The sequence below is a fragment of the Heteronotia binoei genome, chromosome 1 (assembly GCF_032191835.1).
Source record: "Heteronotia binoei isolate CCM8104 ecotype False Entrance Well chromosome 1, APGP_CSIRO_Hbin_v1, whole genome shotgun sequence".
In the NCBI taxonomy this organism is placed as follows: Eukaryota; Metazoa; Chordata; class Lepidosauria; order Squamata; family Gekkonidae; genus Heteronotia; species Heteronotia binoei.
In genome coordinates, this window is record NC_083223.1 from 258954992 (window position 1) to 258978941 (window position 23950).

Sequence of the window (23950 nt, forward strand, 5' to 3'; positions counted from 1 at the left end):
TACTGCAGTCAAACTCTCTGCTCACGACAGGAGTTCGATTTCAGTGGAAGCTGGGTTCAGCTAGCTGGCTCAAGATTGACTCAGCCTTCCATCCTTCCGAGGTCGGTAAAATGAGTACCCAGCTTGTTGGCGGGGGGAGTGTAGATGACTGGGGAGGGCAATGGCAAACCACTCCGTAAAAGTCTGCTGTGAAAACATCGTGATGCGACGTCACCCCAGAGTCGGAAACGACTGGTGCTTGCACAGGGGACTACGTTTACCTTTTTTAAGTGCAGAGGAGAGTGGAACTATTACTTATCATGACTGGGATATTACACTTTTCGTAATGCATTTAAAACTGCACAAGCCTTTTCTGCAGCAGTTTCATATGTCTGCCTCATGTTTAATCCAGAGATCCTTTTCACATGTACTACTCCCAGGCCAAGAATCCCCTAATTATCCATTTAATTATTTCAGCCTTAATACATTTTACCATTTTCCACACAATTCTTTGAGAGATTTGCCTGCATATTCCGCTTGCTGTGAACAAAGAAAACAAGGCCAGTTTTTTGTCATGGTGTATGTGTGTGCATAAAACTCTGAAATACCCTACCCTAGATCTCTTGATGCTGACTTCTGACATCAGTTTACAGCTCTTCTGTTTGAGGGTATTTTTCCTGCATACAATGCTGCTATTGGTTTTCTATTTAAATCTATAGGCCTTTTTTTATAGCACTGCTGACTGGGTTGTGTGTGGGTTTCTGATTTTGGCCTTCTTAGATGTTATCATTTCAGACAGGCTGCATTAGGATGTCAAAACAAACAAACAGTCTCTGGTTCCTTCATGACAGGAACAATCAGGCTTTATCCTTGGGCTCCTACGCTCCCTCTATCCTCCCTCACAGTTTCTTTCAAACTAGGAAGTTTTCAATATAGACTCTACACACGAAGGAATGAAGGAAGGGAGCATGTCAGCTTAAGGGTAAACCCCGCCTCTTGCACTCATGAAGAAATCCAAGACTGAGCTTTTGAGATCAGAATACAGCCATTTATGAAAACCAAACTAGACGTTATGGGGGATATTTTAGAGAAGATTTTAGCCATTTAAAAAAAAATGCCACGAAGACCCAGTCCTGTCCAGTCTCGTAGCATGAAGGAGCCAGGAGGCCTTGCTCCCTCCCTGGCCTTTTCAAGTACTGAAACAGACTCTTTTGGTATCTGAAAAGGCACCAGGGGGGAGGGGGAGCAAGGTCTCATGGTCTCTACTGTGCTCACAGCATTATTCAATGACCAAATCTTCTCTGAAATGACATTGGTGGCAACAGGTTGGATTTACAGCCACTGTAATATCTAGTTCAGCCCTCACTGTAAGGTGTTTTGGGGAAAAAAAACAAAGAGTCATCTTATGGCCTGTTAATGTCTAATGGATGCAAGGCTGGTGTAAAAACAAAAATTAATTCAGTGGTTAATTCCATGTAGCTTTATTTCAGATGATTATACCCAAAAATACTGAACTTCCAGAGCTGAAGTTAAAGCAGCTAAATAAAGCATCCTTCTCCCTGGGGAGCAGCTTATACTGTGTCCTATGGTTTGTGCGTGGCATCTGGGTGTGCCGCTCCTTCCACCTGAGAGCCATGCAGAGGGGTTGGTGGGTAGTGTCGCTCTTCAGATGGAGGAGGTGTGACAACCTCTGGGATTCAGAGCTGGGAGACAATGCTGGTGGCCAAACTGCAGGTAAGACCTGTCCCATCCTCTTCCACATTTAAGGCCTTCACCACGGCATCGTCCACCACCATGGAGAACCTGCAGGGAGGGAGACAGAGGTGGGATGAGCGTCACAGCTTGGGCTGAGCTGACAGCTTTCACAACAAAAATTCCTGACAGAGATTAAATCTATTTAGAAGCCAGAACGGCTGCTAAGGTTACTGTTTTTCTACCAACAGTGGCTTTATTTCTGACTGAAGAAGCCAAAGGCTTGCGGTGCTTTTGAATACCAGTTGATTCAGCAAGGTACACTACCATTTGGGGAAATGAGGCCTTACACAGAGGAAGGGGTGGTGGAAGTTTATTGGGGTCTAGAACAGGGGTCCCCAAACTTGTTGAGCACATGGGCACTTTTGGAATTTTGAGAATAGGTGCCACCAGGGCTCTTTTTTTTTTTTGAGCAGGAACACAGAGGAACGCAATTCCAGCTGGCTTTGTGGCAGGGAGTGTGGCCTAATATGCAAATGAGTTCCTGCTGGGCCTTTCCTACGAAGCCCTATCTAAAATAATGCGGTTGTCAGGGGTGTGGCCTAATATGCAAATGAGTTCCTGCTAGACTTTTTCTATCCAAAAAAGCTCTGGGTGCCACCACAAAATGGCCATCGTGGGAGACGGGGCTGGTCACAAAATGTTGGGAGGTTCCAAGCTAAGTCTAGTCTGCTGACTGAGGTAGCTGTTTCCAGATGGGCGCTCCTGTTCAGTCTCCAAAACTATTTCCACTTTAGCTCCATGTGTTCTGCTCATTATCGAGAAATAAGGACTTTTTTCACATTCCAAAAGGATTCAGTCAGCTGTAAGTGATACCTCCTGAACTCCTCTGAAGCAATTTCTACTTCAATGAGAGACAGGCAAACTTAGGAATGGCTTGATAACTTTGGGTAAGAAGGAAGTGGGATCCAGGAAGCAGGGGTGGAATTCTAGCAGGAGCTCATTTGCATATTAGGCCACACAACCCTGATGTAGCCAATTCTCCAAGAGCTTACAAAATAGAGCCTTGTAAGCTCTTGGAGGATTGGCTACATCAGGGGCATGTGGCCTAATATGCAAAGATGCTCCTGCTAGAATTCCACCCCTGCCAGGAAGGATGGTGGCAGGCACCACAGTGCCCATGGGGACAAGGCTGAGGAGAGGCAAATTATTATCCCCCCCTTCCCATGACAGGAAATTCTACTTACCGTTTGGATCGGTTAGTCCCAAAGAGATCCCGAAGCGGCTCTTTATCCAGCAACAGGTTTGTGGCCTATAAAGAGAGATTTGGGAGGCATCTTAAGAATATGGAAATGGGGGAGTAGATTTTAGTTCACTTGCTCTTTAGCCTTTGTATCACATTTTCAAATGTTCAAAGCACATCCCACAAATAAAGTTCTTGCAATATTTGCAGCAACCCTGTAATGCAGGTCAATACTATTTTTCCAAAACTGCAGGGTGGTGAGATCAAGACCACAACTGCCTAAGGTCACCTAGCAAGATCACGGCTACCCAACGAAGTTGACTGTAACAGATTCAGCATGGACAAAATGAAGTCCTTATTTTACTAATGGGTAATTGCATTGTGGAATTCACGGCCAGATAATGAAGTGATGGCCACAAGCATAGATGGCTTTAAAAGGGGAGCAGACATAGTACAGGTCCATCAATAGCTACTAGCCCTGATGATGAAAGGGAACCTCTGTATTCAAGGGCAATCATTTTCTGAATACTGTAAGAAGAGAATAAGGGATTGGATTTACACCCTGCCCATCACTCAAAAGACTCAGATCAGCTCCTTCCCTTCCTCTCCCCACAACAGATACCCTGTGTGGAAGGTGGGGCTGAAAGGGCTCTTTCCAGAACTGCTCTTAAGACAGCAGCTTTTTCAAGAACTGTGACTGACTCAGCAGGTGCATGTGGAGGAGTGGGGAATCAAGCCCGGTTCTCCAGATTGAAGTCCACGCGCTTAACCACTACACCAAAGTGGCTTTCTAATGCTCAAGAGGTAGAATTCGGGTTAGGCCTTGGCTTCTATGTTGTTTTTTTACCCTCTATGGCAACTATCTGGTTACTGACTAGACAGGCCACTGGTCTGACCCAGCACAGCTCTTCTTATGTTCTTGATAGACCCATGGCTCAGTAGCAGAGTATCTTCTTGGCATGCAAAAGGTCCCAAGTTCTCTCTCTGCCATCTCCAGTTAAAAGGATCAGGTTTCAGGTAATGCGAAAGACCATTCTCTGCCTGAGACTTTTGAAAGCCAATACTAGAGAATACTAACCTTGATGGACCAAAGGTCTGATTCAATAAAAAGGCAGTGTCATATCTATATATATGGCTATCTACCTGTCATGTTACAAAATAAAGATAACCTATTGCCGCCATGACCCTAGTTCAAGGTTGCCCAAGATGATACAGATGTCCTTATGACCTATGGAACAAAGTATAGTTGGCTACACATTTTGTGGTGTAGTCAGCAGAATCAGCTACCAAAATCATCTCACATTACAACACCTCAGATTGAAGGTGCCTCAAATAATTCACTGCCAAGAAGCAGAAGAAGTAGGTTGTTATACCTCTCTTTTCTCTACCTTAAGGAGCCTCAAAGCAGCTTACGATCGCCTTTCTCTTCCTCTCCCCACAAGAGGCAACTTGTGAGGTAGGTGGGGCTGAGAGAGTTCTGAAAGAACTGTGACTGGCCCAAGGCCACCCAGTAGGCTTCATGTGGAGGAGCAGTGATTCAAACCTGGCTTTTCCAGATTAGAGGCTACCACTCTTAACCATGACACCACCTTGGCTCTCTCATTTGTCTTCATGGGAGGGCAAGTCCACCTCCTAGCATTTGCTGCGATGGCCAAATTAAACCTCCATGCACCTGCAAACACCAGCTGCTGTATGTGTGTCGGGTGGGGTTTAACCGGAAGGAAAGGCTACTGCCTACATGCTTTGCTTGTGAGCTTCCCAGAACCATAGGGTTCAGACGTGGCTAGCAAAAGAACATTGGATTAAGTGGCCTTAATCCAGCAGGGTTCTTTTTTGTGTTCTTATTTAATTTGAAAAACTGACTTTTGTGACATTTGTTTATATCGTTTATACCCCACTCTTCCTCCCAAGAGCCAGTCTGGTGTAGTGGTTAAGTGTGTGGACTCTTATCTGGGAGAAGTGGGTTTGATTCCCCACTCCTCCACTTGCAGCTGCAGGAGTGGCCTTGGGTTAGCCATGGCTCTCGCAGGAGTTGTCCTTGAAAGGGTGACTGCTGTGAGAGCTCTCTCAGCCCCACTCATCTCACAGGGTGTCTGTTGTGGGGGAAGAAGATATAGGAGATTATAAGTCGCTCTGAGTCTCTGATTCAGAGAGAAGGGCGGGGTATAAATCTGCAGTCGTCGTCATCATCTTCTTCTTACAACATTCTCCTCTTCTTCTATTGCATTGTCCCTGTGTGCCAAGCCAATTACAGTTGTCAGTCAGCCACCTGTTGGCTATTCCACCACCTGTCATGGCCTGTCTGGTATCATCAAGAACCCAGGCCTTTTCCATCGTGGCTGTAGCTCTGAGGAAGGGGCTCTCTGAAGAGGTGAGGGGGGGATCCCTCCTTGGAGATCTTCAGGAGGCACTGCAAGGCCTGCATGTTTGCCAGGGGGCTTGAATGGCAAACATCTTTTAAAGAAGGGATAAGCAGGGAAAGTTGGGATTTTGCTATTTCTTTTAATTCAGTTTTGACTGAAGATGTTTTAAACTACTATAAGCTGTCTTGAACTATGAGGAGAGGCTGAGTATAAATGTTTTAATAAATAAAATTTATAAAATAAAATCCTCACAACAACCCTGTGAGGTAGGTTAGGCTGAGAGGAAGTGACAGGCCCCAGGTCACCCAACAAGCTTCCATGACAGAACGGAGATTCAAATCTAGGTCTCCCAGGTCCTACGCTGAGTCCCTAACCACTACATCGTATTGTGGGAAATAAGTGAACCCAATATCAGCATATAGTCTATCCCAGGGGGCTCCAACCTTTTTCAGACCATGGACACCTTTGGAATTCTGACACAGCATGATGGCTGCAGTCACAAAATGGCTGCTGCTGGAGGCCGAGCCAGCCACAAAATGGCTGCCCTAGCTTACCTTCTGTTACACAGTGAAGACTCTTGTGTTGTGTTGGCTGCATGGCTGGTGCATGGGAGTAGGCCAAGCAGATGGCCGTCTAAGGTGCCACCTGGCCTAGGGGCACCGCCAGGCGCCCCCTCTCCCCATGCATAGTGTGTGTGCTCCTTGGAGTCTGCCTTCCCCAATGGAAAGCAGGTACCATGGAGCACAGATACTGCCCTGGTGATTTCATGTTCCCTTGGTCTGTTACTGACTCGGGAAACGCAAAAGCGGACGGCACCGGCACAATGCACTCCTCAGAGCCTGGCAGGGTTAAATTAATCAACTGTAAAGGCTGAAGAAGAGCCAATTACAGTTTCTAAAGATTTCCTCCTGTTTAAGTTGTATGTTGCCACTCATCCTTCTTACTCTATTTTAACAGAGCCATGGGGTGGGAGCCATAGCTCAGTGGTAGAGCATCTTTCTCGCATGCATAAGGTCTTGTCACTGGCACCTCCAACTAAAAGGATCAAGTAGAAATGGTTATGTGAAGGTCTTGTCCTTGGCACCTCCAGCTAAAAGGATCAAGTAGTATTCTCACAATTTTTATTGCTTAATCTCACAATTTTTTTTAATTATTTATTTATTTATTTATAATTTATACCCCGCCCTTCCCACCAGGTGGCTCAGGGCGGCTTACAACATATAAAATCTAACATAAGAGTATAAAATTAAGCATAAAAGTTTAAGCATTTCACAATTTACATAGTTAAAATCTAAACATTTCACACAGTTATATACTTAAAACATTAGAAACATACATAAAATAAAATTTAAAATAAAAAATTGTAAATTAAAAATGTAAATAGTTTCAAGTTCTCCATTTCTCCTACAATTCTCTGTTTTTTTAAACTTCGGGGGGAGGGGGGGAGCTAATAAGCATCTCGCCTAGGGCACCAAAAACCTGAGCACCAGCCCTGGTTGGATGGTGCTGCCAAAGCAACATTTTTAAAAATCTGTACAGCTAATCAACAATGCCCAATCAGAAGCCCTGATGAACAAAAGCCCCACCTGGCCTTGCCTACTTCCTAAAAACACTTTGAAGGGCACCAGGGAAGGTGTTGATGGGCACCACGACACTCACAGACACCACAATGGGGACACCTGGTCTGCCCTAACTGGCAGGGGTTCTCCAAAGCCATAAGTACAGAAGGGTCATTCGCACTGTCAGCTACTAAAGACAACGAAATTAAAGAGGAGGAGCTTTAGAGATGCACTGCAGGATGGGGAGAAGGATGAAGTAAGGAAAAGACAGAAAACCCATCAAGAGATTCTGCTGCCAGACATTTCCCTACCTTTCCAAATGCCCCTGTAGGATCTGCCAACATCCGCACCTGAGGAGAGAAAGTGAAAACCAGTTAAAAGAACCATCATGCTTGCAGAGGATTTACACATCACTGTTCAAAACACAGCACACCCATTATGTGTTTGCAGTTCTTCCATCAGACCAGCAAACTAGGTAAATATTATAATCCCTACATAAAGAGACAAACCAGACAGGCTGGCTAAAAAGGACTAGATCAGAGCAACTGTCCAGAAAGGCCTAGACAGATTTCACACTCACCCTACGCCACTTAGCTAGAGGCAAGAGGCAAGACCGATTTCCCACTCACCCTATGCCGCTCTGACGTTCCTCTTTTCAGCGCGGCGTCCTTCCGATTTCCCACTTCAGCTTGCGTCAGCGTTTTTGCACAGCAAAGAGAAACCACTAAAAACCAGTTTCTCTTTGCTGTGCAAAAGCACCAATTTTTGCTGAAGCCCCGGGGCAGACAGTGGGAAATCGGAAGGATGCCGTGCTGAAAAGAGGAACTTCAGAGTGGCATAGGGTGAGTGGGAAATCGGTCTTGCCTCTTGCGTCTAGCTAAGTTCAGCTCCAAAAGTCAGCATTCTTCGTGGAGTCTGAAGGCCCCCTACTCTAACTCCTCTCCCCAGAGCTGAATTCTAACTAGGCAGCAAACCTCCAACCAGGCCTTCACATTGGGACCCATAAAGTAGTAATCAAAAGTGGGCCTTTTGAGCATGTGCAAAGTGCAAATCAATTAATATTATGGCTTTAGTTTCAGGTGGGAAGCTGTGTTGGTCTACCGTGGAAGAGCAAAATTCAAGTCCAGCAGCACCTTCAAGATTTCCCAGGGTACAATAGTCAGATCCATGGCTTTTTGTGTAGCAGAATCTCCTTTGCATATTAGGCCCCACCCCACCCCCGATGTAGCCAATCCTCCAAGAGCTTACAGGGATCTTAGTATAGGGCCTACTGTAAGCTCTTGGAGGACTGGCTACATCAGGGGTGTGCGGCCTAATATGCAAAGGAGTTCCTGCTACAAAAAAAGCCCTGGTCAGATCTGAAGGGAAATTTGACTCTCGAGAGTGTATACCCTGAAAATAGTGTTGGTCTCTAAGATGCTACTGGGCTTATGTTTTAATATGGGTGAGGATGTAAAGATGGCCTTGACAGAATGAATGATTATGCCTGAGAAATGCCTTCCGGATCATCTGCGTGATGCAACCTCTCTCCAAACCCGGTTTCAACACCCACCTTTTCTGTGGAAGCCTTCAGCAAATGTGACGGAGGTATCTCTCCAGCTGATTCCAAGCTTTTAAATGAATACTGATAAAGAAATACTGAATACTGAATAAAGAATACTGAATAAAGAAATACTGATAGGGACTGGGGCAGAATGGCTTGCCTAAGGCCGCTCGGTGAGTTTGTGGTAACACTAAGAGCCAACCAGCAAAGTATAGTGCAGCAAAGTATAGCGCAGGAATGGTCAAACTTGCTTAGTGTAAGAGCCAACTAAAATAAATGTCAGATGTTTGAGATCCACAACGTCAGATGTCTGAGAGGCACAGGAAGGAAGGAAGGAAGGAAGGAAGGAAGGAAGGAAGGAAGGAAGGAAGGAAGGAAGGAAGGAAGGAAGGAAGGAAGGAAGGAAGGAAGGAAGGAAGGAAGGAAGGAAGGAAGGAAGGAAGGAAGGAAGGAAGATTGGGGAGGGAGAGGTGGAATGAAAGCAACTTTAAATGCATTTTTGAAGCCACAGGCTGGCTTGGCTTGGAGAAGTAATTTAAAGACACAAATGCCTTCTCCAAGCCAGCCAATGGGATGGAGGGAGCTTCAAGAGCCACACAATATGTGTGAAAGAGCCACATGTGGCTCCCGAGCCACAGTTTGGCTACTCCTGGTATAGTGGTTAGGGTGTCAAGATTAGGATCTGGAAGACCCAAATATGAATCCTCACTCTGCCATGGAAGCCTGCTGGGTGATCTTCAGTTAGTCACACACACTCAGCCTAACCTACCTTGCAGGGTTGTTGTGAGGAAAAATAGAGGAGAGGAGAATGCTGTAAGCCACCTTGGCTCCTCATCGGGGAGCAAGATGGGGTAAAAATGAAATAAATAATAATAACCAAAGACCACCTATATTTTGGTTCATTCTCTCAGCCACTGAGCTGTGCTGTACTTCTGTGCTGGAGGAAGCACTGTGAAATGCATGAATTGCGCACTTGAAAATACACTGTAAGCATATGACAAATGCCACTGATGGATTTTAGCAGCTGCTGGGATGGGAGGAACAGCGGATGTTCCAAGCTCACTGCAAAACCTCAGGCTTTAAGCGCTGAACCAAACATTATGCCCGTTGCTCCAGCATGCAAGGCATTTTAAATATACATCTTAAAACCTCAAGGGTGAATGGGATGAATGAATGCATGGCACAGGTGCACCGGTCCACGGAGCAGGGACAGCCAATGCAGCTGATCAGTGATATGTTCAGTGCAGGCAAAACGAAGACATTCTTTGCACAAACACATAATTAACTTCTGGAACCCACCATCTTGGGAGGCAACAATATCTACTCGCTGATATGACTTCAAAAATGAAAAAAAGGATTAGACATTTTCATGGAGATGCCCTTGTAGTGGTTTAGAATGTCAAACTAGATTCTGGGAGACCTGGCTTCAAATCCCACCTCTTACTGGGCGCGTCCTACTTTCTCCGTCTAATCTACTTCACAGGGTCATTGTTGTGTTTTATTTATGTTATTTATAATCCGCCTTTCTTACTCAAGTCTGATTAGACATAGTGAGCCGATATAATCACAAAAATGGGACATTCATTAACTAATGCATTAGGGTTTTGGAAGTTTGGAACCACAAGAAGGAACAGAAGCATAGCATAATTATTCACATGATACATTAAGCAGCACAAAATTACATAAATAGTAAGAACATAAGAGAAGTCATGTTGGATCAGGCCAATGGTCCATCCAGTCCAACACTCTGTGTCACACAGTGGCAAAAAAACCCCAAGTGCTATCAGGAGGTCCATCAGTGGGGCCAGGACACTAGAAGCCCTTCCACTGTGCCCCCCCCAAGCACCAAGAATACAGAGCATCACTGCCCCAGACAAAGAGTTCCAACAATACCCTGTGGCTAATAGCCTCTGATAGACCTCTGATTCATGTTTATCCAATCCCCTCTTGAAGCCGTCTATGCTTGCAGCTGCCACCACCTCCTGTGGCAGTGAATTCCATGTGTTAGATAGTATCCTATCTAGCATCAGGGTGGCCTGATCTTATCACATTTCAGAAGCCAAGAGGGTTGGTTGGTTGGCTCTAGCTAGTATCTGGCTGGGAAGCCTCCAAAGAATACCTCCAAAGAATACCAATACTGAACATCTCTTGCATTGAAAACACTACAAGGTTCCCATTAAGTCAGCTGTGACTTGACTGCACTTTCCACCACTGCTTACAACCATTACAAGAATAAACCAGGAAGGGAGAACTGCACACTCTCTCTGTCCAAGTTCCTTGGAGGAAGGGCAGCAAAGAAGGATAGGCAGAGAGGTCTATCATAAGCAGTTAGCAAGGACAGCTAAATGGAACCCTCGCATTCACAGGCCATCTACCTCTGCATACCAAACAGGGCAGGAGAGACACAAACAAGGGAGGAGGCAAAGCTGCCAGCAGCATGCCTCGAGGTAGGGTATGCTCCCTTGGCCAACTGTCTGCATGCCTTTTGTTTGCCCTCTCATTTGCAAGCATTCCGCTTCCTGTGCTCCTGACTATCTGGGCTGCCCAGCATCACCAGGGAAAGTGTTTGAGTAGTGTAAACAGAGCTCCTTCAGGTTACTAAAGCAGCACTCTCGGCCACACTCACTGCTCAGCGGAGAGGGGCTGCGGCTCAGTGGTAGAGCATCTGTTTGGCATGCAGAAAGTTCCAGGTTCAATCCCCGGCACCTCCTGTCAGGCCCGGGGCTAGGGGTGCCTGTGCCCCTAGGCCAAACCTGCTTCTATGCCTCCCCAGCATTATTTTCGTGCACGCACTGATGACGTCACTGTCAAACCCCCTCCCCCAACTTTGCTGTGGCCTCCCGAGCCTCGGGAGACCCCGGCAAAGGACGACAGGGACGTGGGGAGAGGGGGCGCCTCTTGGTGCCCCTAAGCCAAGTGGCACCCGAAGCAGCCGCCTACTTGGCCTACTCCCATCCGCCGGCCCTGCCTCCAGTTAAAAGGACCAGGCAGTAAGTGATGAAAAAGATCTCAGCCTGAGACCCTGGAGAGCCGCTGCCAGTCTGAGTAGACAATACTAACCTTGATGGACCAATAGCCTGATTCAGTATAAGGCAGCTTCATGTATATTCATGCATGGGTATTCAGTGGTATGGAGGAAAGGACACACAGTTGACTATGAGCATGGGAGATGAGATGGATCGTAAGCAGACGGGGTGGATGCACAGGCGGATACGGAATATGTCGGTGGGGGAAGAAAGGGAGCGGTAAGTAGCGATGAGCATGTAGAATGTAGATTTAGATTTGCACTAGAACATGTACAGAGTGCCAAGCACATTGCATTAACTTTAATTATGTAGCCTGTCTTAACACTCAGGAATCAGTTTTACTTGAATGGCCAAAAGTATATTGCAAAGCATTTTACAGTACTGTCAGAGGCTAGAGGGCTTTGTTCCTCCTGAAAATATAAACATTCCTCACTGAAGGTCATATTCCTTCACTGAAAAGTAAACGATTTTCCTACCACCGGGAAAAAGCCTTCAGGCTTGCAGGTCAGAACAACCCCACAGAGCCGAGATTTTGCTTATTCTCTGGAACTGAGCCGAAAACCTAAACAAAGAACCTGAACAACATCCCTTGGCTATCCGCACATTCTCAGACGACCACCATAACCACAGAGTTCCGCCCAGATGCCAGGGAAGCAGGAATCGGGGGTACAGATCAAAAGAGCCCCAAAGGGAATTATTTCATCCTGGGTGATCTTTCATTTCTAAAATTGGAGATGGGGTTCATCTGACCAATGAGATATCACAAAGGGCCAAAAGCGTGAATTTTGTGACCCATTGACTATACCTGTTTTGTTATCAAAATTGTATAAATATGTTTTCTGAAGGAGAGCTGAGGAAAAACTCAGGGAAGATGTTGGTATAGAGAGATAAAAGTTGTTTTTCCTCCTTGCATATCGATATGCAATAAAATAATCTCCGGATCATCTCACTTAGACTTCTGCGGAAGAGCTTCTGCTTGGCGTGCAGGAGGCCCCAGGTTCAATCCCTGGCGCCTCTAGCTAAAAGGGTCAGGTAACAGGTAATGTGGAAGACCTCTACCTGAGATCCCAGAGAACTGCTGCCAGTTAGAGTAAACAAGACTGACCTTGATGAGGTCTACATCAGTATAAGACAGCTTCATGTGAATTCATATGTGGATGCTGCTGGAAACAGTTAGGGCTTTTTTTTGTGTAACTCTGAGAGCAACTGTTCTGGCCTATGCCACATTCCATTCATTGTGCAATGGCCAAACCCTTTCTTTTCCCCTTTCTTTATTTTCCTTCATTACTCTTTCTTCCCCCCATTTCTTTATTTCCCTTTCTTTCCATTTCTTCCCCACATTTCTTTTTTCCCCTTTATTCCTCCCCCCCAATTTCATTATTTTCCTTTCTTTCTATTTCTTCCACCATTTCTTTCTCTCTCACTCGTTCTGGGAGCAGCTGCAGTTTCTGCATGAAGGGAGGGTGGGAGCCAGCTACCACCAGTTCAATTTGCACTTGATTATCCCAGATAGTGTGGCCTAATATGCTAATGAGTGTGTGACCTAATATGCTAATATTAGGGAAAGCGGTCTAATATGCTAATGAGTTCCTGCTAGGCTTTTTCTACAAAAAAAGTCCTGGACCTAGGCATTTGCCTAGGGCGGTGGGTCAGGGGGGAGGTGCGTGCCAAATTAGGCTCTCCCCACATGACTCCAAATAGAAAAACAATTATTTACATTAATTTTGCCAGCCTAAATAGTTCTCTCTCGGTGGAGCACTGTTTTTTAAGTTGATAATTTTGTATGGCCCGCAAGTGATGTTATAAATATCCAAATGGCCCTTGGCAGAAAAAAGGTTCCCCACCCCTGTTCTAAAGTCTCCTGGTTTGGCCATTGCACAATGAATGAAATGCAGTGTAGGCTAGAACAGTTGCTCTCAGAGTTACGCAATCATGCATCAAGTCACTTTCCCAGAAGGCAGACCAGAAATTCCTTCCCAGAAGGGGGAAAACTCTTTTGGGAGAGGTTTCTCAGGACTCAGTCCTCATCCCCCACCATTCGTATTGCCAACTTATTCTTGCTTCAGTTTCCTTCACAGCTAGGCAAGAAGTCATGAATGACAAATTTTTAAACAAAACAGGGGGGAAATCCCTTTGGATTTGTCTGCGCATGATGAAGTCTGCAAGGCAGCATTTCTGGAAATTTCCAATCACTGTGGCACCCTTCCCTGTCAAATGACAACTGGAAAAGCCCTGATTTGGGTAACTCAGGCAAGTCCGATCTCGTCAGATCTCGGAAGCTAAGGAGGATCGACTCTGGAAAGTACTTGGATGGGAGGCCTCCTTGGAATACCGGAGGTAGAAACAGGCTTTATTAAGCCATCTCTCCTAATATCCTACATGCCACCAGTAGGGGTCGGTCACCAGAGGATACCACGACTTCCAGGTGCACCCACACATTCATGCACATAAAAAATACAAAAAAAACCCCAACCCTAGAAAGCACACTCCCCTCTTCCATGCTTTCAGAGCCCACAAATAACAGTGTGGTACAGTGGTTAGAGTGCTGAATTAGGATCTGGGGAGACCCAGGCTCAAATCCCTGGTCTGCCATGGAAGCTTGCTGGGTGACTTTGAACATACGAAGCTGCCTTATCCTGAATCAGACCCTCTGTCCATCAAAGTCAGTATTGTCTACTCAGACTGGCAGCGGCTCTCCAGGGTTTAAAGCTGAGGTTTTTCACGCCTACTTGCCTGGACCTTTTTTAGTTGGAGATGCCGGGGATTGAATCTGGGACCTTCTGCTTACCAAGCAGATGCTCTACCACTGAGCACGGAGCATCCCTCCCCTGGGCCTGTTACACACTCTCAGCCAAACCTACCTCACAGGGTTGGCTGTGCGAGGATAAAATGGAAGAGAATAGCGTAAGCCATACTGAGAGAAAAGTGGGGTATAAGTAGTAGTAGTAGTAGTAATCTGTCCTCTCTGCAAAGGCAGGTTCTCTGTGTCTGGAGTACCTAACAGTTCCACCCTAAGTAGGTCTACTTGGAATCCTATCCAGGTCAATTCAATGGGGCTTCCTCCCAGAAAGTGTTCTTAGGATTGCTCTGTAAATGTTTTATCACCTGTGAAGTTATGGCAGAATTCCCTGCCTCCTCCCCTCCCCTGAAGAACTGGATGACCAAGAGGTGAGGCTGGAGAAGGAAATCACATAGAGTTGTAGCAGGCAACCTTTTTTGCTAGCATGCTACACAGTTTATTTTTGCTCAGAGCCATCACGTTGTTTAGGAATGGCTGCTGCACAGATTGGTGCTTTGCATTCATTCTCAAAGCAGGCAGCAATTCACCCCGCCTTGCCACTTGGGGGATGAAAAAAACATTCCCTCTGGCCCCGTTAACTTTACCCTCCTTTTTCTCCTACTCCTCCAGTTTGTTAACAGACTTGAAAGAAGAAGAGGCCTTGCTTAATTAAGAGCCTCCAGCGATCTGGAGACACGGGACCTAGGAGAGCCAAGGCTGCAGTTGGGGGAGGGATTTATACTCTGCCAGGGCTGATCTTTGCACCTCTCTGGGTGTAGACAGAGTTTCACTGCTCCTAATCTCTATCCAACCCAACCCTTCACTGCCAAATTCTGCATGGGTTTTACTGCAAGCATTTCACATTTTTTCACCCTATTGTCTGGTACTGCAAATAAGTACATATATGAACACATAAGCTGCCTTATCCTGAATCAGACCCTCGATCCATCAAAGTCAGTATTGCCTACTCAGACTGGCAGCAGCTCTCTAGGGGCTCAAGCTGAGGTTTTTCACGTCAATTTGCTGGATCCTTTTTAGTTGGAGATGCCGGGGATTGAACCTGGGACCTTCTGCTTACCAAGCTGATGCTCTACTACTGAGCCACTGTCCCTCCCAATAAATAAGCAAATAAGTAAAATGCAGCTGTGCTCCAAAACAAAAGGAAAACCCCTATTCAGGGCCCTAACTCAATGAAGGTCCACAGTTTGCAACATCTGAGCCCTTAACTGTTAGGATAAAGCAAGATCTAATTTAGCCATTATGAGGTTAATGTATTTGTTTTATTCCAACAGACCTGACCTGGAAGGATAATCTGGCTCAGAGTCAATCCTGTGTTACTTGGTGTGCCTGATGAAGTTGGGTGGTTTTATTTTAACAATATTGTGGTTGGCCAGTGTTCAGTTTTCTTCTGGTTAGGAATGTAGAAAAGGAAGAAGACGACTGCAGATTTATACCCAACCCTTCTCTCTGAATCAGAGTCTCAGAGCGGCTCACAATCTCCTTTCCCTTCCTCCCCCACAACAGACACCCTGTGAGGTGGGTGGGGCTGAGAGGGCTCTCACAGCAGCTGCCCTTTCAAGGACAACCTCTGCGAGAGCTATGGCTGACCCAAGGCCATTCCAGCAGCTGTAAGTGGAAGAGCGGGGAATGGGAATCAAACCCAGTTCTCCCAGATAATAGTTCGCACGCTTAACCATTACACCAAACTGGCTCTCTTGCTCAGAGCCATCACGTTGTTTAGGAATGGCTGCTGCACCGATTGGTGGTTTGCATTCATTCTCAAAGCAGGCAGCAATTCACGCCGCCTTGCCACTTGGGGGATGAAAAAAACATTCTCTCTAGAGGCTAACTGTTCTTTAGCCACCTGCCCACCTGCTAGCCTCTCACACCTGCCTGCACCTGGCTACCAGCTTGTATGTTTGTTGCAGCAGTCACCGCCGCACATTTTACGTAAGCTTACTGTAGACTGTTATGTAGCCGCCTTTTAACCATTTGCTATTTTATTTTATCTCCCAAAGTTATTCCCCTTCCTTTATAGATAGATAAATTTATTGAAAGATAAATTTATTGTCATTGTTCTCAAAAAAAGAAAATGAGAGCAACGAAATGAGGTGCTCTTCCACAAACATACCAACGCATCAACACCCACAAAAGGACATATACATAGACCATTTAAATGCATCTAAAAACAAATAACCATTCATAACCCTGCATTTAGCCTAACCACGGCACTTGGATAGAAGCTGCCCTTGAATCTATTTGTCTTAGCCTTCAACACTCTATATTGCCTACCTGACGGTAAGATCTCAAAAAGCAAGTGACCCGGATGTGAAGGGTCCCTTAAGATCATTTGTATCTTCCTTTTACATCCCATATCATACAGATCCACCAATGAGGGGAGAGAACATCCACAAATGGTACCCACTGTGAGCCTGCTTCGGCAGGGAAGGCGGGATACAAGTTAAATAAATACATAGATAGATAAAGAGCTTCCACTGAATATGAACGATCCATCATCTCTGTGCATTTATTTATCCCAACATTAATGATAGAACACTTGGAGGACAATAATTCATAGGGTCACCGTAAGTCAGAAGTGATCAGATGGCGCTTAACACACGACACAAAAGGCCCAGGTCCACAGAATCGGTCTTTGTGGCTCTCCCGTCCTCTGAGATTACATTAAGCCATGCCTGCAATGCTTTTTAGTGGGTCTCTGTAACTCAAAAGATGAGAAACTTGCATTTCTGATTGACACTGAGATCTGTTCTGCCCTCACCTTGCCCTCAGCGTGATGAGCTTTTCCCCACTCGTTCATGACAAAGACATCGTTGACCGAGAGGCAGGCGATGATCTCCACCCCTTTGCCCTTCAGCTGCCCAGCTTTCTCCACGTAGCCTGGGAGGTGGGTCTGGGGGAGGGAAGGAGAGAGAAGAAGTGATCATCTTCAGAGATGATGCAACCGAAAGGGAATTGGGGGGGGGGGGGAGAGAAATAATGAATAGGATATTTTACAACAATGTAATATTTACAAAGTGCTTTCCCTTCACATATGTGACCTCAGTCTTTTTTGCAATACCCATGAGGATCTGCTCTAGATAAAAAACAAATTGGCTGAGGGGGAGAGAATCAAGAACTCCCACCCCACTTATTTGGTATGACTCACTCAGAAGGTCTTGTAGACAACCCCATTTTAGTTTATACCACGGGTCCCTAACCTGGTGCCCATGGGCGCCACGGTGCCCACCAACACCTTTCCTGGTGCCTAAGTGTTTTTAGAAAGTGGAGATGGCCACAAGGGGGTCTCACCCAGCAGGGCTTTTGACTGGCTGTGCAGGTTAAAGTACAGTTGTTTCAGGCACAGGTATCCCCCCCCCCCCAGTGTTGATTTTATTCTCCCTCACTCCTCTTTTGACATATTTATTGCATCAACCATTGTTCCTCCTTAATTGGATCCATACAGCTGTTGACCCTGAACACTTGGCTTGTTGCTGTTTTGTCTCAGAAAATGTCTTCGTTTCAATTTGCTAATCTGCTTTTCAGCCCTGTGTATAAGCTTGAATGTTTTTCTTCCGTTGCATTTTATCTGAAGAAGAAGTATGCCTGTGCATGAAAGCTCATACCTTGAATAAAACTTTGTTGGTCTTAAAAGGCACCAGTGGACTCTCTTCTACAGCTTCAGACCAACACCTGGACCTCTTTTCCAATGTATTTTTAAATTACCCCACTTCTCCACTGCACTTGGGCTTCCTCTCTGTGTTAGGCTCTGCTTCCTGCAGCAGCCAGGGAACTACAGGAATGTAGTTCCAGCTGGTTGGGTGTCAGGGGGTGTGGCCTAATTTGCAAATGAGCTCCTGCTGGGTGCTTTTTTTTGTAGAAAATGGTCGGCAGCCATTTTGTAGTTGTGCTCACCCACCCTGTGTCAGGATTTTAAAGGTGCCTGCAGGCTGGAAAAGGTTGGGCAGCCCTAGTTTATACCCTGCATGCCTATATATAACACAGAAATTTGTAGTTGAGGAAGAATGGAAAACGAACACCATTTCCTTGCATAGCCACCTGGAAGCAATGTTTCCTCGCCGTAGGTGAGCGGTACAAACTAAGAGGCAAGCACAGCAGGAACTCTCCCTGAAATTTTCCCCTCTACCAGGTTCTCTTCTGGCACCTCTCACTTTTTTTTGTACATTCTACGGAAACATGAAATAGCAGCGTAGGTAGATGCACGATTAGGGTTTTTAGGGGCGCTGTGGCATCATCGCCATAACGCACCAGCCATCCCAGAGCACATTTCAAGCAGCTGTCGCTTAAGTTTCCAATTGGTTGGTACACATTTTTTTCTTCTGTCAGCAACCAGATCTCATTAATTAAAAAAAAAAGAGAGAGAGAGAGAACAGTCAGCCAACTGTTCTTTAAAACTGTGAAGAAAGCATTCCGACTGATGTCCTCACTCAGAAAGAAAGCTGGGCCCATATGGCGCAGATGAAATGGCTAGATTTGCAGAAGAAATTGGGAGGATTTTTGGGGAAAAACCCCACGGGGGTTCAAGTGGCACATATTTAACAGTGAGGAGCCCAAGGTACATTAACGGCACTACTTTACCTGTCAGGAACGACTGCCGAGTATGGACCTCATCCAGGGGTTATTTTGTAGAAAAAGGGGTGCCAGAGCTCATCAGCACACCTCATTTCCATCTCATTTGCATATGCCACACTCCCCTGACATCACCAGAAAGTGTACTAAATTATATCAGCTCAGCATCTACCTACCTTAAAATGCTTCTTGAATTATAATTGTCATATTTAAAAAAACCTTACTCCAATCATACTTTTTGCATTATTTTTTCCTCTGTGGCCACAGTGGCATGATGAAGATTTCCATCTCTCTGCTTTATATGTGTTGGTTATTTTCTCATTTTTTGTGGGGAATAAATATTAGAAAGTTTGTCAGATTTTAGAGTTCAGCAAAATTATCACAGGAAGTTTGAACAATGGAGCCCAGAAGCAAATTTTTTTTTTTTGGGGGGGGGGGGGGAAAGAAAGCAAGCACAATAAAATTTAGAGCTTCTGCAACTCTGCTCCTGTGAGCTCCTGCCCAAAATGAGGCCTGACCTCATCTCAAATCTTAGCCAAGCTTGGCCTGCTGTTCTTGAAGGATGAAGAAGAAAAGATTGGATTTATACCCCACCCTTCATTTGGAATCCCAGAGCGGCTTACAGTCTCCTTTCCCTTCCCACAACAGACACCCTGTGAGGTAAGCGGGGTTGAGAGAGCTCTTTCGAGAACTGCTCTTAAGAGAACAGCTTTTTCAAGAACTGTGACTGACCCAAGGTCACCCAGCAGCTGTATGTGGAAGAGTGGGGAATCAAACCTGCTTCTCCAGATTAGAGTCTGCCACTCTTAACCGTTACACCAAACTGGCTCTCAATGAATTTAGAGAGGATCAGAGCCCTGGCCTGACTGCAAAAAATAATTTTTTTAATTGTCAATCTGGGTTTCTCACACCACTTGTTTTATTCCGTCAAGTCTCGATTTGAAGGATTGGGACAGCATCAAGAAATGGCACCCCTCATCCAGGCCTTACCTTTGAGCAACCCGGGGTGAATGCTCCAGGCACTCCAAAAAGGACCCCTTTCTTGCCCTTGAAGAGGCTGGCCAAATTCACCTTGTTGCCTGGGTCTCCCTCATAGACCTCCACGCTGGGGAGCTTATCTCCAACCTATTGAGGGAAGCAAAGGTTTCAGACCTGTGAGACTTCTTTCCAAGTGTAATAGCACTGCTACTTAGAGAGCAGGGAAATCTCATCATATTTAGGCTCCTCCCCATTAAAAAACCCAAAATAAACAAATAAAGACCCAAATCCCAAAAGGCTATAAGGCTTTTTTGGCCCTTGGTCATGGATGTCCATGAACCCTTGTATGGTTTGGGACCAACATACCTGAAGGACCATCTGCTCCCTTATGAATCCGCCTGACCACTATGGTCATCTTCAGAGGCCCTGCTTTAGGTGCCCCTACTTTCTGAGATTAGGTGGTTGGCAACCTGGGAGACAGCCTTCTCAGTGGCACCGAAACTCTAGAACTTTCTCTCCAGAGAGACTAATCTGTCCCCTTCCATTGCTGTCTTCCACCAGTGCGTGAAGACTTTTTTTTGTTTTGCTTGGCATTCTTTCAATGATCCTGCCTTTCCAACCAATGTTTTAGTTGCTATTTTTTATATTTTGTATGTATTTTAATTATTTTTTTTAAACATTATTTTAATGAAGTCAGTTTGGGGAGGCGCAGGTAATTCAAATGGTTTTAAAATGTGCATTTATCATTGTGTATTTTAAACTGTTAACTGCATTGGCGGCTTGTAAAAGAAGAAAGGTAGGAATAAAGATTTGAGGGAGGAAGGAAATGGCAGTTCTGCAGGACTGTAGTCAGGTTTATTTATTGACTTACAAAATCTATATCCTGCTTTTCTGCCCAATCAGGGCTACCAAGGCAGCTAACACTTAAAATATAAAAACACAACGAAATAAAACCAAAAGGAAAATACCTACATAACAACACAAGGTCAGCAACTAAAACAGAGGGTAAAAAGGAGAGGATTACTGAGGGACCACTGGATGAAACCGAAAGAATTTTCACCTGCTGAAGGAAGACAGTGGTGGAAGGTTTGCATTCTGTGTGGGGTTTCTTCTAACAAAGCTCTGCCAGGTTGTTTAGGGCCTGTAAAGCAGTTTTGTGAAGCAGGAAGAGGGCTTGTTTGACACACCATTTTACAGGAGCCAAGGGCCTGGCTATATATCACTCAATGGACAATTGGTACCATGTTGATCTGTCAGGGGTTCTGGATACCTAGAGCAGGGGTCCACAACTGGGGTTCCCATGGATGCTATGGCACCCACCAACACCTTTTCTGGCATCTGCCAAGTGTTTTTAGGAAGTGGGTGGGGCCAGGTAGAGCTTTTGCCCAGCAGGGCTTGTGATTAGCTATCCAGATGTTTACAGATATCATTTCGGCAGCAACTGGCACCACAGCACAAGGACTCGCATTGTGTGGCAGAAGTTAAACTGAGGTGATCATTTTGTGGCTGCACCCAGCATGCCATGTCAGAATTTCAAATTACCGTGCAGGCTCAAAAAGGCTGGGGACCCCTGATCTAGAGTATTTCCATTAGGGTCTAGTGCACTGAGCTGACCTTTGGCAGGCGTGACCTGTACCCCCAGGGAGTGCTTTTGTGAGGCACTCTGGGGATCAGATCCTTCAGGCCTTGGATTCAGTGGGAGCTCACACGAGCACAGCTCCTGAACGTTTCTGAGAGTTCCACCTCCTCCTTCCCACCGTGTCCATTGAATAGTAGGTGCAGCTGCATAATAATCCCTGGATGAGCTCCACCACCTATTCTACAAAACGACCCCTGAGATCCTTCCATGTGACACTTCTGTAGCCCAGAGTTAGCATTCTCTGCTCTGGGGACTGACTGTGTTGTGGACCAAGCATTAGTATGTTATGGGCCCGCCAGCTTTGCAGTGTGGCCTTGCTATGAAATTTCTATTGCACAGGTATTCTGTGTCTCTAGGATACCCCTGTTCTCTAAGGTTTCTAATTATACAGACCTGAGGCTGGTATCCTCTGGGTCTGCAGAATACATTCTCTCCTATGGGACTCTCACGAAGGCCTCTAAATGGTATTCTGGGGAGTTAACGATTGCTCTTTTCTCCAAGGTTCCTACAGACCCGGAGCTAGCATACAATGGGGTGGAGGGGGTATGCTTTGTTATGGGGCCCTCTTGTACAGTCCAGGGACCTCGAGAAGTGCTTCCCCTCTATGGGGTAGCAAGGGGCTAAGGCTTTCCCATAGAGATCTGGAGCGGACGTCCCTCCCCTCGGGCCTCACCTTGAGAGCCGCCATGGCCGCCGATCGGGACCCAAAAGAGCGCCGGACAACCACCGCCTGAGTCGAAGCAGTCCAGCCTTTTGCCAGGTGGGAGCCTGAACTTGCTCCCCAGCGGTGCGCCAAACACAACACCCCCGCCCCTCTCCACCCTGTTGCCATGGAAATCGCCTGAGTGACAGCTGCCATGGCAACCCGCAGCCTTTGAAGTTCTTTTGCCCCTTTCTCCTCCTCCTCCGGCTTCTTAAGCGGCGCAAGCGCCTCGGTTCAGATTCTACCCAAAGGGAGGGAAGAGGAAAAAGGAAATCTCATTTGCATACTTCATACTAATTTGCATACTTTTCTCGGTCTGCGCGCGACGATTGACGGCCGAGTTTGCACGGTGTGTGAACTTCCACCGGGCATGACCCAAATATAGAAAAACAGCTGGAGGGGGAGTGGTGAGCAAAATTTCGGCCGCTAGTTAGCCAATTTAATCTAGTGGAGTGGTGGCCAAACTTTCTTAATGTAAGAGCCACATAGAATAAACGTCAGATGTTTGAGAGCCACAAGACATGGACATCAGAGGTTTGAGAATTGCAAGACATGAATATCAGAAGTTTAACAGCCACAAAGAAGGAACGCAAATAGATGGAGGAGGAAGGAAGAAATGGAAAAAAAGCAACTTCAACTTTAAATGCATTCTTCAAGCCATCAGCTGACTTGGCTTGGAGAAGTGATTTAAAAAGAAATGCCTTCTCCTAGCCAGCCAATGGGGTGTTGGGGGCTTTGAGAGCCACACAATATGTGTGAAAGAGCCACATGTGGCTCCCGAGTCAGAGTTTGGCCACCCCTGATCCAGTGGTTAAATATGAGGACTCTTATCTGGGAGAACTGGGTTTGAATCCCCATTCCTTCACATGCAGCCAGCTGGGTGATCTTGGGTCAGTCATAATTCTCTCAGAGCTGTTCTGCTCAAGAGCAGTTCTGCAGAGCTCTCTCAGCCCCCTTCCCCTTCACAGGATGTCTGTTGTGGGAAGGGGAAGGAGATTGTAAACTGCTCTGAGACTAATTCGAGTAGTGAAGGGTGGGGTATAAATCCAATCTCTTCTTCTGTTGAGTTTATTGCGAATTTACTTCGGAAGAAAAATGCCTTCCATCCAGCTGGGAAGCTATACAAAGTTCAGACTTGCATATGCCTGCTCAGTTGTTTGCAACTGTTACTGAACACAGTTGGAATTTACTTCTGAGTAAACATACCTAGTATCTGGCAGTAAAAGCACAGATTCCGTGTACAGATTGTGGCAATTGTCTTCATTCAATTTATGAGTTTTTGAAGGTGGCCCACCAGGATTCTTCACTGCCCAAATCTGGTAGGAAGCCATATTAATCTCAGTAAAAGTTATTTCTGAGCAAACATATTCTAAAGCAGGGATGACCAGACTGTTGCTTGGGTGTCACATATGGCTTTTTCACATATATTGCGTGGCTCTTGAAGCCCCCACTACCCTGTTGGCCGGCTTGGAGAAGGCATTTTTCTTTTTAAATCCCTTCTCCAAGACATGCCAGCTGACAGCTTGGAGAATACATTTAAAGTTAAAGTTGCTGTCTTCCCAGCTCTCTCTCCATCTTCCGCCCCTCCATCTATTTTCATAAGTACATAAGAGAAGCCATGTTGGATCAGGGCAATGGCCGATCCAGTCCCACACTCTGTGTCACACAGTGGCCAAAAAAAACCAAAAAACAGGCGCCATCAGGAGCTCCATCAGTGGGTCCAGGACACCAGAAGCCCTCCCACTGTGCCCCCGCCAAGCACCAAGAATACAGAGCATTACTCCCCTACATAGAGAATTCTAACAAGACACTGTGGCTAATAGCCATTGATGGACCTCTGCTCGCTCGTTTGCTCCTTT

At 45.9% G+C, this 23950-nt stretch overlaps 1 protein-coding gene across 1 annotated transcript; it reads right to left on the reverse strand.

Moving 5' to 3' along the window:
- Positions 1-1444: 1444 nt before the first annotated feature.
- Positions 1445-22447, reverse strand: PRDX5 (peroxiredoxin 5). Its single transcript, XM_060254451.1, has 6 exons — positions 22062-22447; positions 19762-19896; positions 16964-17095; positions 7148-7186; positions 2919-2983; positions 1445-1782 (listed from the first exon to the last, which is right to left on the reverse strand). The coding sequence occupies exons 1-6, from the start codon at positions 22245-22247 to the stop codon at positions 1677-1679; spliced, it is 663 nt and encodes a 220-aa protein (XP_060110434.1). The 5' UTR covers positions 22248-22447; the 3' UTR covers positions 1445-1676.
- Positions 22448-23950: the final 1503 nt, after the last annotated feature.